The 13,337-nt window shown below is 43.9% G+C and overlaps 1 protein-coding gene across 3 annotated transcripts in view; it reads left to right on the top strand.

Annotated features, from left to right (window-relative positions):
• Window positions 1-13,337, top strand: part of ACOXL (acyl-CoA oxidase-like) — a 332,871-nt gene that overhangs the window by 299,444 nt on the left and 20,090 nt on the right. For 2 of the 3 annotated variants that reach the window (XM_010829556.1, XM_010829558.1), the window contains exon 18: window positions 7,737-7,838. In XM_010829556.1, the coding sequence (XP_010827858.1) occupies window positions 7,737-7,838 (102 nt within the window). Of the gene's footprint in view, window positions 1-7,736; window positions 7,839-8,281; window positions 8,703-13,337 lie in introns of those variants that run through there. The other variant, XM_010829557.1, reaches the window with a different exon arrangement.

Here is a 13,337-nt window from a genome sequence, read left to right as displayed (position 1 = left end):
CCAGTACTCTTGCCTGGAAAATCCCGTGGACGGAGGAGCCTGGTAGGCTGCAGTCCATGGGGTCGCTGAAGGTCAGACACGACTGAGTGACTTCACTTTTGCTTTTCACTTTCATGCATTGGAGAAGGAAATGGCAACCCACTCCAGTGTTCTTGCCTGGAAAATTCCAGGGACAGGGGAGCCTGGTGGGCTGCCATCTATGGGGTCGCACAGAGTCAGACACGACTGAAGTGACTTAGCAGCAGCAGAAGATGTCAAAGGCTCTTTTTAGCTACACTCAGCATTTGAGGAGACAGATAACTGGTGTGGGGAAGAAAGCTTTGATGTTCATAAATGCAAAGAGAAAGCAGCCCTACCTGTCTCCCAAATTCCCGTCTTCTCTCTGAATTGGGAAGGACACAGTTGTGAGACATGTGAAACTACAGAGGACAAAAGAGATGTCAGAAAAGCATAAATGAGCAAATGTCCACATTTTAAAGATAGAAATAATGATTGTGGAAACTATAGAATTTAAGATTGATATAAATCCAAGTTAAAATGTGAGAAAAAGCGATTCATAGTAGTTTATGAGCAATTAGAAAAAGATGGTCACAGGACATCCCTGGTGGTCCAGTGGCTAAGACTCCACACTCCCAATACAGGGGGCCTGGGTTTGATCCCTGGCCAGGGTTACATGCTGTAACCAAAGATCTCGCATGACGTGACAAAGATGGAAGATCCTGCATGTCACAAAGTAAGACCTGTCACAGCCAAATAGCTGCTGCTGCTGAGTCACTTCAGTCGTGTCCGACTCTGTGCAACCCCATAGATGGCAGCACACCAGCCTCCCCCGTCCCTGGGATTCTCCAGGCAAGAACACTGGAGTGGGTTGCCATTTCCTTCTCCAATGCATGGAAGTGAAAAGTGAAAGTGAAGTCACTCAGTCGTGTCCGACTCTAGCGACCCCATGGACTGCAGCCTACCAGGCTCCTCCATCCATGGGATTTTCCAGGCAAAAGTACTGGAGTGGTGTGCCATTGCCCAAATAGCTATACCTACCTAAATATGTTTTAAAAGAAAGAAAGAAAAAGATGGTCACTAGGAGCCTGTCTGTGTTCACTATGGCTATCAGATCAGATCAGATCAGTCCCTCAGTTGTGTCCGACTCTTTGTGACCCCATGAATCGCAGCACGCCAGGCCTCCCTGTCCATCACCAACTCCCGGAGTTCACTCAGACTCACGTCCATCGAGTCAGTGATGCCATCCAGCCATCTCATCCTCTGTCGTCCTCTTCTCCTCTTGCCCCCAATCCCTCCCAGCATCAGAGTCTTTTCCAATGAGTCAACTCTTCACATGAGGTGGCCAAAGTACTGGAGTTTCAGCTTCAGCGTCATTCCTTCCAAAAAAATCCCAGGGCTGATCTCCTTCAGAATGGACTGGTTGGATCTCCTTGCAATCCAAGGGACTCTCAAGAGTCTTCTCCAACACCACAGTTCAAAAGCATCAATTCTTCGGTGCTCAGCCTTCTTCACAGTCCAACTCTCACATCCATACATGACCACAGGAAAAACCATAGCCTTGACTAGACGAACCTTTGTTGGCAAAGTAATATCTCTGCTTGTGAATATGCTATCTAGGTTGGTCATAACTTTCCTTCCAAGGAGTAAGCATCTTTTAATTTCATGGCTGCAATCACCATCTGCAGTGATTTTGGAGCCCAGAAAAATAAAGTCTGACACTGTTTCCACTGTTTCCCCATCTATTTCCCATGAAGTGATGGGACCAGATGCCATGATCTTCGTTTTCTGAATGTTGAGCTTTAAGCCAAGCTCTTGCTAAACTAATCTTACTTCCTTTCTTAATCAGATTACTGGAATACTAAATACTTGATATATCTTGATTTTGGCCCACACCTTCCAGACCCTTAGGATATCCTTATGTACAAGCTAGAGGAATATGAGTTAAATGATAGTCTATTAAAGAGATTCTCAAATATTCAAATGAAAAGTTTTAGACCCATCAGTTGGGTTCTAACATATAAAGACATAGGTGGGACTTAACAATTTGTAAAATGCTACAAACATGTGAGGTGACTGAATCGATATTCTTAGAGATTTGGGGGACTTGAGGTAGGTGGCAATGGCACCCCACTCCAGTACTCGTGCCTGGAAAATCCCATGGACGGAGGAGCCTGGTAGGCTGCAGTCCATGGGGTCGCACAGAGTCGGACATGACTGAACGACTTCACTTTCCCTTTTCACTTCCATGCATTGGAGAAGGAAATGGCAACCCACTCCAGTGTTCTTGCCTGGAGAATCCCAGGGACGGGGGAGCCTGGTGGGCTGCCATCTATGGAGTCACACAGAGTCGGACACGACTGAAGCGACTTGGCAGCAGCAGTAGCAGAGGTAGGTGGGATGTGTATGTGTATGTATAAGTTGGTTGAAACAGTTTGTGGAGAAAAAGACGCAGTAGGAGTGTCAACTGAGCAAGCATTCAATGTAAATCAAATTTGCATCATATTCTTTCAGTCATTTCTTCAAAAAACCATTATGTGGCTGTCATAAAAGCAAATTCCGTTTACCTTGCTTGTAAAAGTGTAGAGTCCAGAGCAGGACAGCAATGGTGGCCCGACACTAGTGATGAGAAAACACCCGGGCCCTGTGCTCATCCCGTGAGATGCCTTGGAGGGGAGAATTACACATTTAAAAGGAGCTACCAGGTTCAAGGTGGCACAAGAGCTGGAAGCTGCAAGGTGAGAAAAATGGCAGTCTGTGAAGGCTGATCATCTGGAGAAAGACTAAGTAGGGATGTGAAACTCATCTTTACACTTGTTAAGAGCTGTTGTCTGGATACTTTCATATGTTCATGCTCTACTCCCTAGGCAGCAAAAGTTATAGGATTAATAGCCAGGAAGTATACGAAATTGGATGTCAGCCAGTCTCTTACTGTCTACCAGCTCCTTTTCCAGTCCCTAGACACACAGAAATGAGCAGGACAAGACCCCTTTCTGACAGAGTCAGCACTCCATAAATTCAGGTTCCACATAAACAAATGGCTCGATAGGCAATGGTTCTTCCAAGAGTAGATAGAAGAACTGGATGCCTCTGTGGCACTGAGCTCCCATCTCTGGAACATAAAAGGAAACACGCTCAGGTTCTCTTTAAGGGTCTAAGGCTGGGCTGATGGTGTTTGGAGGTGGTGTTCTGCTGGCAACCAAGAATAAGGATGCCTGTTTCCCCAGACAAGCAAAGAGGCTAGCCAAAGAAGAGTCTGAACTGTGTTCAAGGAGAAAAGCAGAAATTCAAAGCCAGAGAAGTGGCTCTGAGCATCAGATACACCAGAGCCACGAACTATCATTGGGAGGACAATTCAGGACAGAAGGGCAGAGCAGCTATAGGGCCGAATAGTCATGGAGCATGATGTGACCCTGGTTAAAGATGGCAGTCTGGTAGGTAAGTGGATAAAGAAGATGTGGTACATATATATACAATGGAACATTACTCAGTTGTAAAAAAGAATGAAATAATGCCATTTGCTGCATCATGGATGGATCTAGAGATTATTATACTAAGTGAAGTGAGTCAGAAAAAGAAAAACATACTATAGATATCACTTATTTGTGGAAGCTAAATATGATACAAATGAAGTTATCTACATAACAGAAATGGACTCACACACATAGAAAACAAAGTTGTCATTGCCAAGGAGGAGAAGAGTGGGGGAGGAAAGATTTAGGAGTTTCATATTACTAGCTTAATGCTATTATATATGGAATGGATAAACAACAAGGTCCAACTCTGTAGCGCAGGGAACTGCATTCAATACCCTGTGATAAACCAAAATGGAAAAGAATATGAAAGAGAATATATATGTACATATATGTGGGGCTTCCCTGGCAGCTCCGTGGTAAAGAATCCATCTACCAATGTAGGAGACATGGGTTCAAACTCTGGGTTGGAAAGATCCCATGGAGAAGGGAATGGCAACCCACTCCAGTGTTCTTGTCCTGGAGAATCCCATAGAGGAGGCTCGCAGGCTACAGTCCATGGGGTCACAAAGAGTTGGACATAACTAAGTGATTAACACAATTCATTAGATCAGTTCATTTCATATAAACTGAATCACTTTTCTATGCTGCAAAAAGTAACACAACTTTGTAAATCAACTATACATCAATGACTTTTTTTTTAAAGGTGGCAGTCTAGGAAGAGGTCTGAGAATAGTGCCAGAAGTTGGGGTCTGTGAGGGGCTCCAAGTGATCTTGAACTTGAGATAGAACTGGGCTAAGGCTGGATGACCACCTGTGGGGGTCATTAGGGATGGAACACATGCCAGACATCCTCCATCTGCCTCTCCATCTCTTATTCTCCACCCTTCTCAACCCTACTCTGGGCCGAGAAAATTGATCTACATGACTTGTATCACACCTGGAGCCAGGAATCCTGGAGTGCAAAGTTAAGTGGGCCTTAAGAAGCATCACTATGAACAAAGCTAGTGGAGGTGATGGAATTCCAGCTGAGCTATTTCAAATCCTAAAAGATGATGCTATTAAAGTGCTTTACTCAATAACCCAGCAAATTTGGAAAACTCAGCAGTGGCCATAGGACTGGAAAAGCTCAATTTTCATTCCAATCCCAAAGAAAAGCAATGCCAAAGAATGTTTAAACTACTGCACAATTGCACTCAGCTCACACGCTAGCAAAGTAACGCTCAAAATTCTCCAAGCTAGGCTTCAACAGTACCTGAACTGAGAACTTCCAGATGTTCAAGCTGCATTTAGAAAAGGCAGAAGAACCCGAGATTAAATTGCCAATATCCATTGGATCATAGAAAAAGCAAGAGAATTCCAGAAAAACATCTACTTCTGCTTCATTGACTATCCTTTGACTGTGGATCACAAAAAAATTGTGGGAAATTCTTCAAGAGATGGGAATACCAGACCACCTTACCTGGCTCCTGAGAAATCTGTGCACAGGTCAAGAAGCAACAGTTAGAACTGGACATGGAACAATGGACTGGTTCCAAATTGGGAAAGGAGAATGTCAAGGCTGCTTACTAAATGTCACCTTGCTTATTCAACTTATATGCAGAGTACATCATGTGAAATGCCAGGTTGGATGAAGCCCAAGCTGGAATCAAGATTGCTGAGAGAAATATCAATAACCTCAGATATGCAGATGACACCAGCCTTATGGCAGAAAGTGAAGAGGACCTAAAGAGCCTCTAGATGAAAGTGAAAGAGGAGAATGAAAAAGCTGGCTTAAAACTCAACATTCAAAAAATGAAGATCACGGCATCTGGGCCCATCCTTTCATGGCAAATAGATGGGGAAACAATGGAAACAGTGACAGACTTTATTTTCTTTGTCTCCAAATGACTACAGATGGTGATTGCAGCCATGAAGTTAAAAGACACTTACTTCTTGGAAGGAAAGCTATGACAAACCTAGACAGCATATAAAAAGCAGAGACATTACTTTACCAACAAAGGTCCATCTAGTCAAACCTATGGTTTTTCCAGTAGTCATGTATGGATGTGAGAGCTGGACCATAAAGAAGGTTGAGCACTGTAAAACTAATGCTTTTGAACTGTGGTGTTGGAGAAGACTCTTGCGAGTCCCCTGGACAGCAAGGAGATCAAATCAGTCCATCCTAAAGGAAATCAATCCTGAATATTCATTGGAAGGACTGACGTTGAAGCTGAAGCTCCATACTTTGGCCACTTGATGCAAAGAGCTGACTCATCGGAAACGACCCTGATGCTGGGAAAGATTGAAGGCGGGAGGAGAAGGTGACAACAGAGGATGAGATGGTTGGATGGCATCACCGACTCAATGGACTTGAGTCTGAGCAATCTCCGAGAGTTGGTGGTGGACAGGGAAGCCTGGCATGCTGCAGTCCATGGGGTCCCAAAGAGTCGGATACGACTGAGTGACTGAACTGAACTAACATCAGAGGAATTCTTGCCCTTTGGATCCAGTTAGGTTCGGAGAACAGGAAGCCCCACCTAGAGATCAGAGACAGGGAGAAGAATAAGGTGGAATATCCCTGCCCCTTGCCTGCCTTCTTGTGAGATCACCTTCGGGTTTCTGTGTTCCTTGATGAAGGTGACAGCTCCTCTGAAGGTGTTCCTGAATACAGAGTTCTTTCTTCCAGGATCCAGTAGTCCCTCCCTTCTCTCTTCCCTCCCAACCTAGAGCTAGTAACAGCTGAACTTCACAGTAATACAGAAAGTGAGAAACAGATGTGGGTAGAGATAAAACAAGACTGGCCATGAGTGGATCACTATTAGAGCTGGATGACAGGAACATGGAGGTACTTTATACTATTGTCTCTCAGTTCAGTTCAGTTCAGTCACTCAGTCGTGTCCGACTCTTTGCGACCCCATGAACCGCAGCGCGCCAGGCCTCCCCGTCCATCACCAACTCCCGGAGTCTCCCCAAACCCATGTCCATTGAGTCAGTGATGCCATCCAGCCATCTCATCCTCTGTCGTCCCCTTCTCCTCCTGCCCCGACTCTACTTTTGTATAATTTTGGAATTATTAAATGTGAAAAGTTAAAAGAATAGTTAATTCACAAGTTACTTGCTGGAACTTCTGTGTGGTCCATTGGTTGACTCTGTGCACCCAGTACAGGGGGCACAGGTTTGATCCCTAGTTGGGGAAGATCCCACATGCTGCATGGTGTGGCCAAGTAAAATAAAATAAAATAATTACTTGCTGATACAGTAAAACTCATCTATTATTGCCTGGATGCCACTGATATCATGAAGGATGTCTGTGTGAAGGTTTCAGAAATATGATAGAAGAAACATATTGAAATAAAATGCAAATGAAGAATGCTATTTTTATGAAGGTCGAATCAAATAGCATGTTCAATGGAAAATATCAAGATGATATTATTCAGAATGTGTGTTTAGAGTATTCTTTCATGGATCAAGAAAAAAGCAAACAAATATATTACATTTATCTTTTAAAATATGTTATGAGTGGACCTTGCTTCTAAACCTAGAGAAGGGAATGGCTACCCACTCCAGTATCCTTGCCTGGAGAATTCCATGGAGAGAGGCTACAGTTCATGGGATCAGAGTTGGACACAACTGAGTGGCTAACACTTGCTTCTAAATAATCTGGGATAGGAAAGAACTAGAGATTACAGATGAAGCAAGACTGGCTGTGAATTTATATTTGTTGAACTGGGAGGATGGAGACATGGGAGTTGGTTACATTATTTTTTTTATAGTTTTATCTATGCTTTAAATATCTCCATAGAGTGGTTTCAAAACATAAAACATAAACTGCATGTCCAGAATGTGACCATTTTCAGACTTAGAGAATGAATTTATGGTTACTAGGGAGAAAGCATTGGGTGGGAGGGACAGAGGGGGAGTTTGGGATGGACAGGTACACACTGCTATCTTTAAAATAGATAACCAACAAGGACCTATTGTATAGTACAGGGAACTCGACTCAGTATTCTGTAAGAGCATAAATAGGAAAAGAGTTTGAAAAAGAATGGATATTTATACAGGCATAACTGAATCACTTTGCTATATATCTGTAACTAACACATCAATGTTAATCAATTATATCCCATAGAAAATAAAAAAATTTTAAATGTGACCATCTTACGTTAAGTATGTATTAGCTTTTATGATTTTAGGAAGTGTATTATGTTATTTCTCATTCACTTCCTTAGATTCTGCAATTTCTAACATGTTCTTCCATTTCTTTCCTCTCCCCACAACCCTTAGTTTTGTCTGCTATATGGAACCAAGCTTGTGTTCCAGGAGCGAGCCTGGTATCTGGAACATAAATATTTGACTCCCATGACCAGCATGAGGATTAGGCGTCAGGTAAGAATGCCCCCAGGGTGCAGAAGAAGCCCTTCATATCTCAGTTGTCAGCTCTTTGCTTTTTTAGAAAACACTCCTGCCAATCTGTTGGTGGTGGTTTCTACTCATGAGTTTTTATTCCTCTGGGATTTCACATATGTGTTTTCATTGCCTACCGTGATCATATTACACTTCAGAGTTTAAGTGACAAGGAAGTGATTCACAGTTTTGTCTTTTAAAAAATTTTTTTAATTGGAGGATAATCGCTTTACAATGTTGTATTCCTTTCTGCTGAACAACAACATGAATCAGCTGTAAGTGTACACATATTTCCTCTTTCTTGAGCCTCCCTCCCACTGTTGGGTGAATTTCTAATGTGTAATGGATAGGAGGGAATCAAAAGTGTCGCAAAAAGATTAAAAAGAGGTATGAAATAATTTTCATTTTCTTACTTCTTACCAAAGCCTATTAAGTCATTCTGTATATTTGGAAAAAAGGCCTGGTGGTATTTTGTTGGTGGTTGCAATTGGAATTCAGTACGACAGCCGCAGAGCACCTGGAAATGAAGATGGATCCAGCGAATCATCACCAAGATGCCGCTCTAGAAAAGGACCATCAGACGAGCATAACCATCCAGAAGCATTTTCTGGATTTCCCCTTTCTTCCAGGCGCCCTGTTAGATGCTGAAAAATGCACACAAGTATATTGTCAGTCTCTGTATTCAAGGGAGCCTATTATAGCTCGGGACACAAAACTGCCTTTATTAACACAAGTAACACAAGAAAATGGAGCTCTTTAATGAACTTGACCACAAGAATAATTTTAGAGTTCAGTGGACACTTAGGAGTTAATGGGCTTTCCTGGTGGCTCACACAGTATAAAGAATCTGCCTGCAATACAGAAGACCCGGGTTTGATCCCTGGGGTTGGGAAGATCCCCTGGAGAAGGGAATGGTAACCCACTCCAGTATTCTTGCCTGGAAAATTCCATGGACAGAGGAGCCAGACAAGACTGAGAGACTAACACCAGGAATTAATGGTGTTCTTTGCTCAACCTTGAAGAAGGGAAAATTCACAGTGGAGGAATTCAAATGAGGAAGAAATGCAAGTGAACCTCAGATGGGGTTGTTGTCGTTGCTCAAGTTGCTCAGGCATGTCCGACTCTGCAACCCCATGGACTGCAGCACGCCAGGCTTCCCTGTCCACCACCAACTCTCGGGGATTGCTCAGACTCAAGTCCATTGAGTTGGTGGTGCCATCCGACCATCTCATCCTCTGTTGTCACCTTCTCCTCCCGCCTTCAATCTTTCCCAGCATCAGGGTCGTTTCCGATGAGTCAGCTCTTTGCATCAAGTGGCCAAAGTATGGAGCTTCAGCTTCAACGATCAGTCCTTCCAATGAATATTCAGGATTGATTTCCTTTAGGATGGACTGATTTGATCTCCTTGGAGTCCAAGGGACTCTCAAGAGTCTTCTCCAACACCATAGTTCAAAAGCATTAGTTCTTCAGTTCTCAACCTTCTTTATGGTCCAACTCTCACATCCATACATGACTACTGGAAAAACCAAAGCTTTGACTAGATGGACCTTGTCAGCAAAGTAATGTCTCTGCTTTTTCATATGCTATCTAGGTTTGTCATAGCTTTTCTTCCAAGAAGTAAGTGTCTTTTAATTTCATGGCTGCAATCACCATCTGTAGTGATTTGGAGACAAAGAAAATAAAGTCTGTCACTGTTTCCATTGTTTTCCCATCTATTTTCCATGAAGGGATGGGCCCAGATGCCATGATCTTCATTTTTGGAATGTTGAGTTTTAAGCCAGCTTTTTCACTCTCCTCTTTCACTTTCATCAAGAGGCTCTTTAGGTCCTCTTCACTTTCTGCCATAAGGCTGGTGTCATCTGCATATCTGAGGTTATTGATATTTCTCTCAGCAATCTTGATTCCAGCTTGGGCTTCATCCAACCTGGCATTTCACATGATGTACTCTGCATATAAGTTGAATAAGCAAGGTGACATTTAGTAAGCAGCCTTGACATTCTCCTTTCCCAATTTGGAACCAGTCCATTGTTCCATGTCCAGTTCTAACTGTTGCTTCTTGACCTGTGCACAGATTTCTCAGGAGCCAGGTAAGGTGGTCTGGTATTCCCATCTCTTGAAGAATTTCCCACAATTTTTTTGTGATCCACAGTCAAAGGATAGTCAATGAAGCAGAAGTAGATGTTTTTCTGGAATTCTCTTGCTTTTTCTATGATCCAGTGGATATTGGCAATTTAATCTCTGGTTCCTCTGCCTTTTCTAAATCCAGTTTGAACATCTGGAAGTTCAGGTACTATTGAAGCCTAGCTTGGAGAATTTTGAGCGTTACTTTGCTAGCGTGTGAGCTGAGTGCAATTGTGCAGTAGTTTAAACATTCTTTAGCATTGCCTTTCTTTGGGATTGAAATGAAAAACTGAGCTTTTCCACTCCTGTGGCCACTGCTGAGTTTTCCAAATTTGCTGGCATATTGAGTAAAGCACTTTCACAGCATCATCTTTTAGGATTTGAAATAGCTCAGCTGGAATTCCATCACCTCCACTAGGTTTATTCATAGTGATGCCTGGGGTTGGTGAAGTGAACAAAATCATAAAAATGGGAGTACTTAGGACAGATTAACTGAAGTCCAGTTTAACTGAAGTCTCAAGCAATAGAAAAACGTGGGGGTATGTCCAAGGAATATGGGAAAGAGCCTACTGAAAGAGCTCCCAGGGGCCAAAGCTGGAACACTTAGAGCAAGAAAATAGATAGTGTAGTTTTGGATTATAACCCAAAGTATAAAGTAACTAAACACAAGCCAGTAATCATGTAAGCAAACAGTTAAACAAGTAATATAAATGGGATAAAAGAGATAAAGTAAAAGTGTTAGTCACTCAGTCATGTCTGACCCTTTGTGACCTCATGGGCTGTAGCCCACCAGGCTCCTCTGTCCATGGGATTCTCCAGGCAAGAACTGGAGTGGGTCTCCATTCCCTTCTCCAGGGGATCTTCCCAACCCAGGAATCAAACCTTGGTCTCCTGCATTGCAGGCGGACTCTTTACCTTCTGAGCCACCAGGGGAGCCCTAAGTCTTCCGTAAAGAATTCCAAATGATAATGGCCCCTTCAGGAGCTTCATTTTCCTTCCCTTGGTAATGAGTTGGACTTAGAAACTTCCTTCTATTTTAAAGAATCAAGTTTGGAAATGGAAAAGAGTTTCTTTACAGTGGAGAAATCCGTAGATCGCACGTTAACCACATGATTAGGGTTAATATCATCAGTAATAAGATATGTTAGTGATGTGGACCTCTGATACGATGTGATGAGAAGAGCACTTCTCTCTTCCCAGAACCCACGGCCCAGTCCAATCATGAGAAAACATGTCACACAAAACCAAAGTGAGGGATGGTCCACACAGTACCAGACTGGTACTCTTCAAACTGCCGGTTGGTGAAAAACCAGGAGGGACTGAGAAAGCATCCGCAGCCAGACGAGGAAGGAGCTGTGGTGACTGAGTGCAGTGTGGCACCTGGATGGCGTCCTAGGACAGGAAAAGGACGTTCATAGAAAAACTGATAAATCTGAATAAAGTCTGCGTTAGTTAATTCTTGTTGTTTAGTCGCTAAGTCCTGCCTGACTCTTTTGGGACCCCACGGACTATATCCCATCAGGCTTCTCAGTCCATGGAATTTCCCAGGCAAGGATACTGGAGTGGGTTGCCATTTCCTTCTCCAGGGGAGCTTCCTGACCCAGGGATTGAACCTGTGTCTCTTGTGTCTCCTCCATTGGCAGGCAGATTCTTTACCCCTGGCGCCACCTGGGCTACAGTCCATGGGGTTGCAAAGAGCTGGACACGACTGAAGTGACTGAGCAGGAGCACTGTACTCCAATAAAAATTATTTATTTCAAAAAAAAAAAAAAAAAACCAAGCCAATCTCCCGAGCCTTTCCTGGCTGTGATAAGTTCCTGCTTTCTTTTGTCTGGAGCGTCAGTGTTAGCAGAGCTGGTCCACTTTCAGGAGCCAGTGTCATCCCCTATTCACACGCTTTCGTGTGAATGGCGGCTAATCCCCTGTAGGGATGGGGAAGCTGAGGCTGGTTTGTGACTGGGGTGGGGAGAGGGGAGGGCGAGGCTTCTAGACTCGGGTTTCCTGCTGTTCTAGCGTCCCCAGGCCTGAACTGTCGAATGGGGCGGTTCCACCTTTGTCCCTCACTGAGGGACCTTGGCTCAAAGACAGTCTAGTGACGCTGCCCCCAGGGCTCCATCATAACAAGGCCCTCAAGGAAAGAGCTCTGTACTTGCCATTAAGTACTTGTGTGTCTAGAACAATCGTGTGCTTTGTTCTTGGAAAACTTAGTGTCTGGGCCTTCTCCCATTTCGGTTTTCATTAACCTTGATGTTTGTACTAATTTTGCTTTAGATAATTATCAGCATTGAGGAGGAACTATCAGCTGACTCTCATTTTCAGGAGGGAAAATCTTTCAAAATAAGTTACCAATCGTGTATCTCCACTAAAACCAACTTCATGTTGCTTAAAAACAGATGAAACGAAGCAAAAACTTCAGCTTTATAAAATGACGGAGTTTTGTGTGTATGTTTTCCTGAATACAGGTGTCTGTGTCTTCTTTTTTATTATTAATTTTTTAATTTTAAAAGCATTTTTAATTGAAAGATCATTGTTTTACAGTATTGTGTTGGTTTCTGCCATACAGCAACATGACTCAGCCACAGGCACACATGTGTCCCCTGAACCTGCCTCCCGCCACCCGCCCGGTCCCGCCCCTCTGGGTGGTCGCAGAGCCCCAGTCTGCGCTCTTTGAGCAAGCTCCCCCTGGCTGTCCGTTTTGCATGCGGCAGCGTGTGTTCTCACCCTGCTCTCTCCACTCGTCCCCCCTTTCCCCGTGTGTCCACAAGTCTGTTTTTTATGTCAGCATCTCCACTGTTGTTGTTTAGTTGCTAAGTCGTTCCGACTCTTGGCAACCCTGTGGATTGTAGCCGGCCAGGTTCCTCTGTCCATGGGATTTCCCAGGCAAGAATCCTGGAGTGGATTTCCATATACTTCTTCAGGGGATCTTCCTGACCCAGGGATCGAACCCAGGTCTCCTGCTTGGCAGGCAGTTTCTTTACCACTGAGCATTGCTGCCCTGCAAAAAGGCTCATCAGTACCATCTTTCTAGATTCCATCAGTTTAGTTCAGTCCCTCAGTCGTGTCCGACTCTTTGCGACCCCATGAATCACAGCACGCCAGGCCTCCCTGTCCATCACCAACTCCCGGAGTTCACTTGGACTCACGGCCATCGAGTCAGTGATTCCATCCAGCCATCTCATCCTCTCTTGTCCCCTTCTCCTCCTGCCTCCAATCCCTCCCAGCATCAGAGTCTTTTCCAATGAGTCAACTCTTTGCGTGAGGTGGCCAAAGTACTGGAGTTTCAGCTTCAGCATCATTCCTTCCAAAGAAATCCCAGGGCTGATCTCCTTCAGAATGGACTGGTTGGATCTCCTTGCAGTC

Source organism: Bison bison, unplaced genomic scaffold (assembly GCF_000754665.1).
Source record: "Bison bison bison isolate TAMUID 2011002044 unplaced genomic scaffold, Bison_UMD1.0 scf7180017864508, whole genome shotgun sequence".
NCBI classification, from domain to species: Eukaryota; Metazoa; Chordata; class Mammalia; order Artiodactyla; family Bovidae; genus Bison; species Bison bison.
This window is presented reverse-complemented; position numbering and strand designations above follow the sequence as displayed.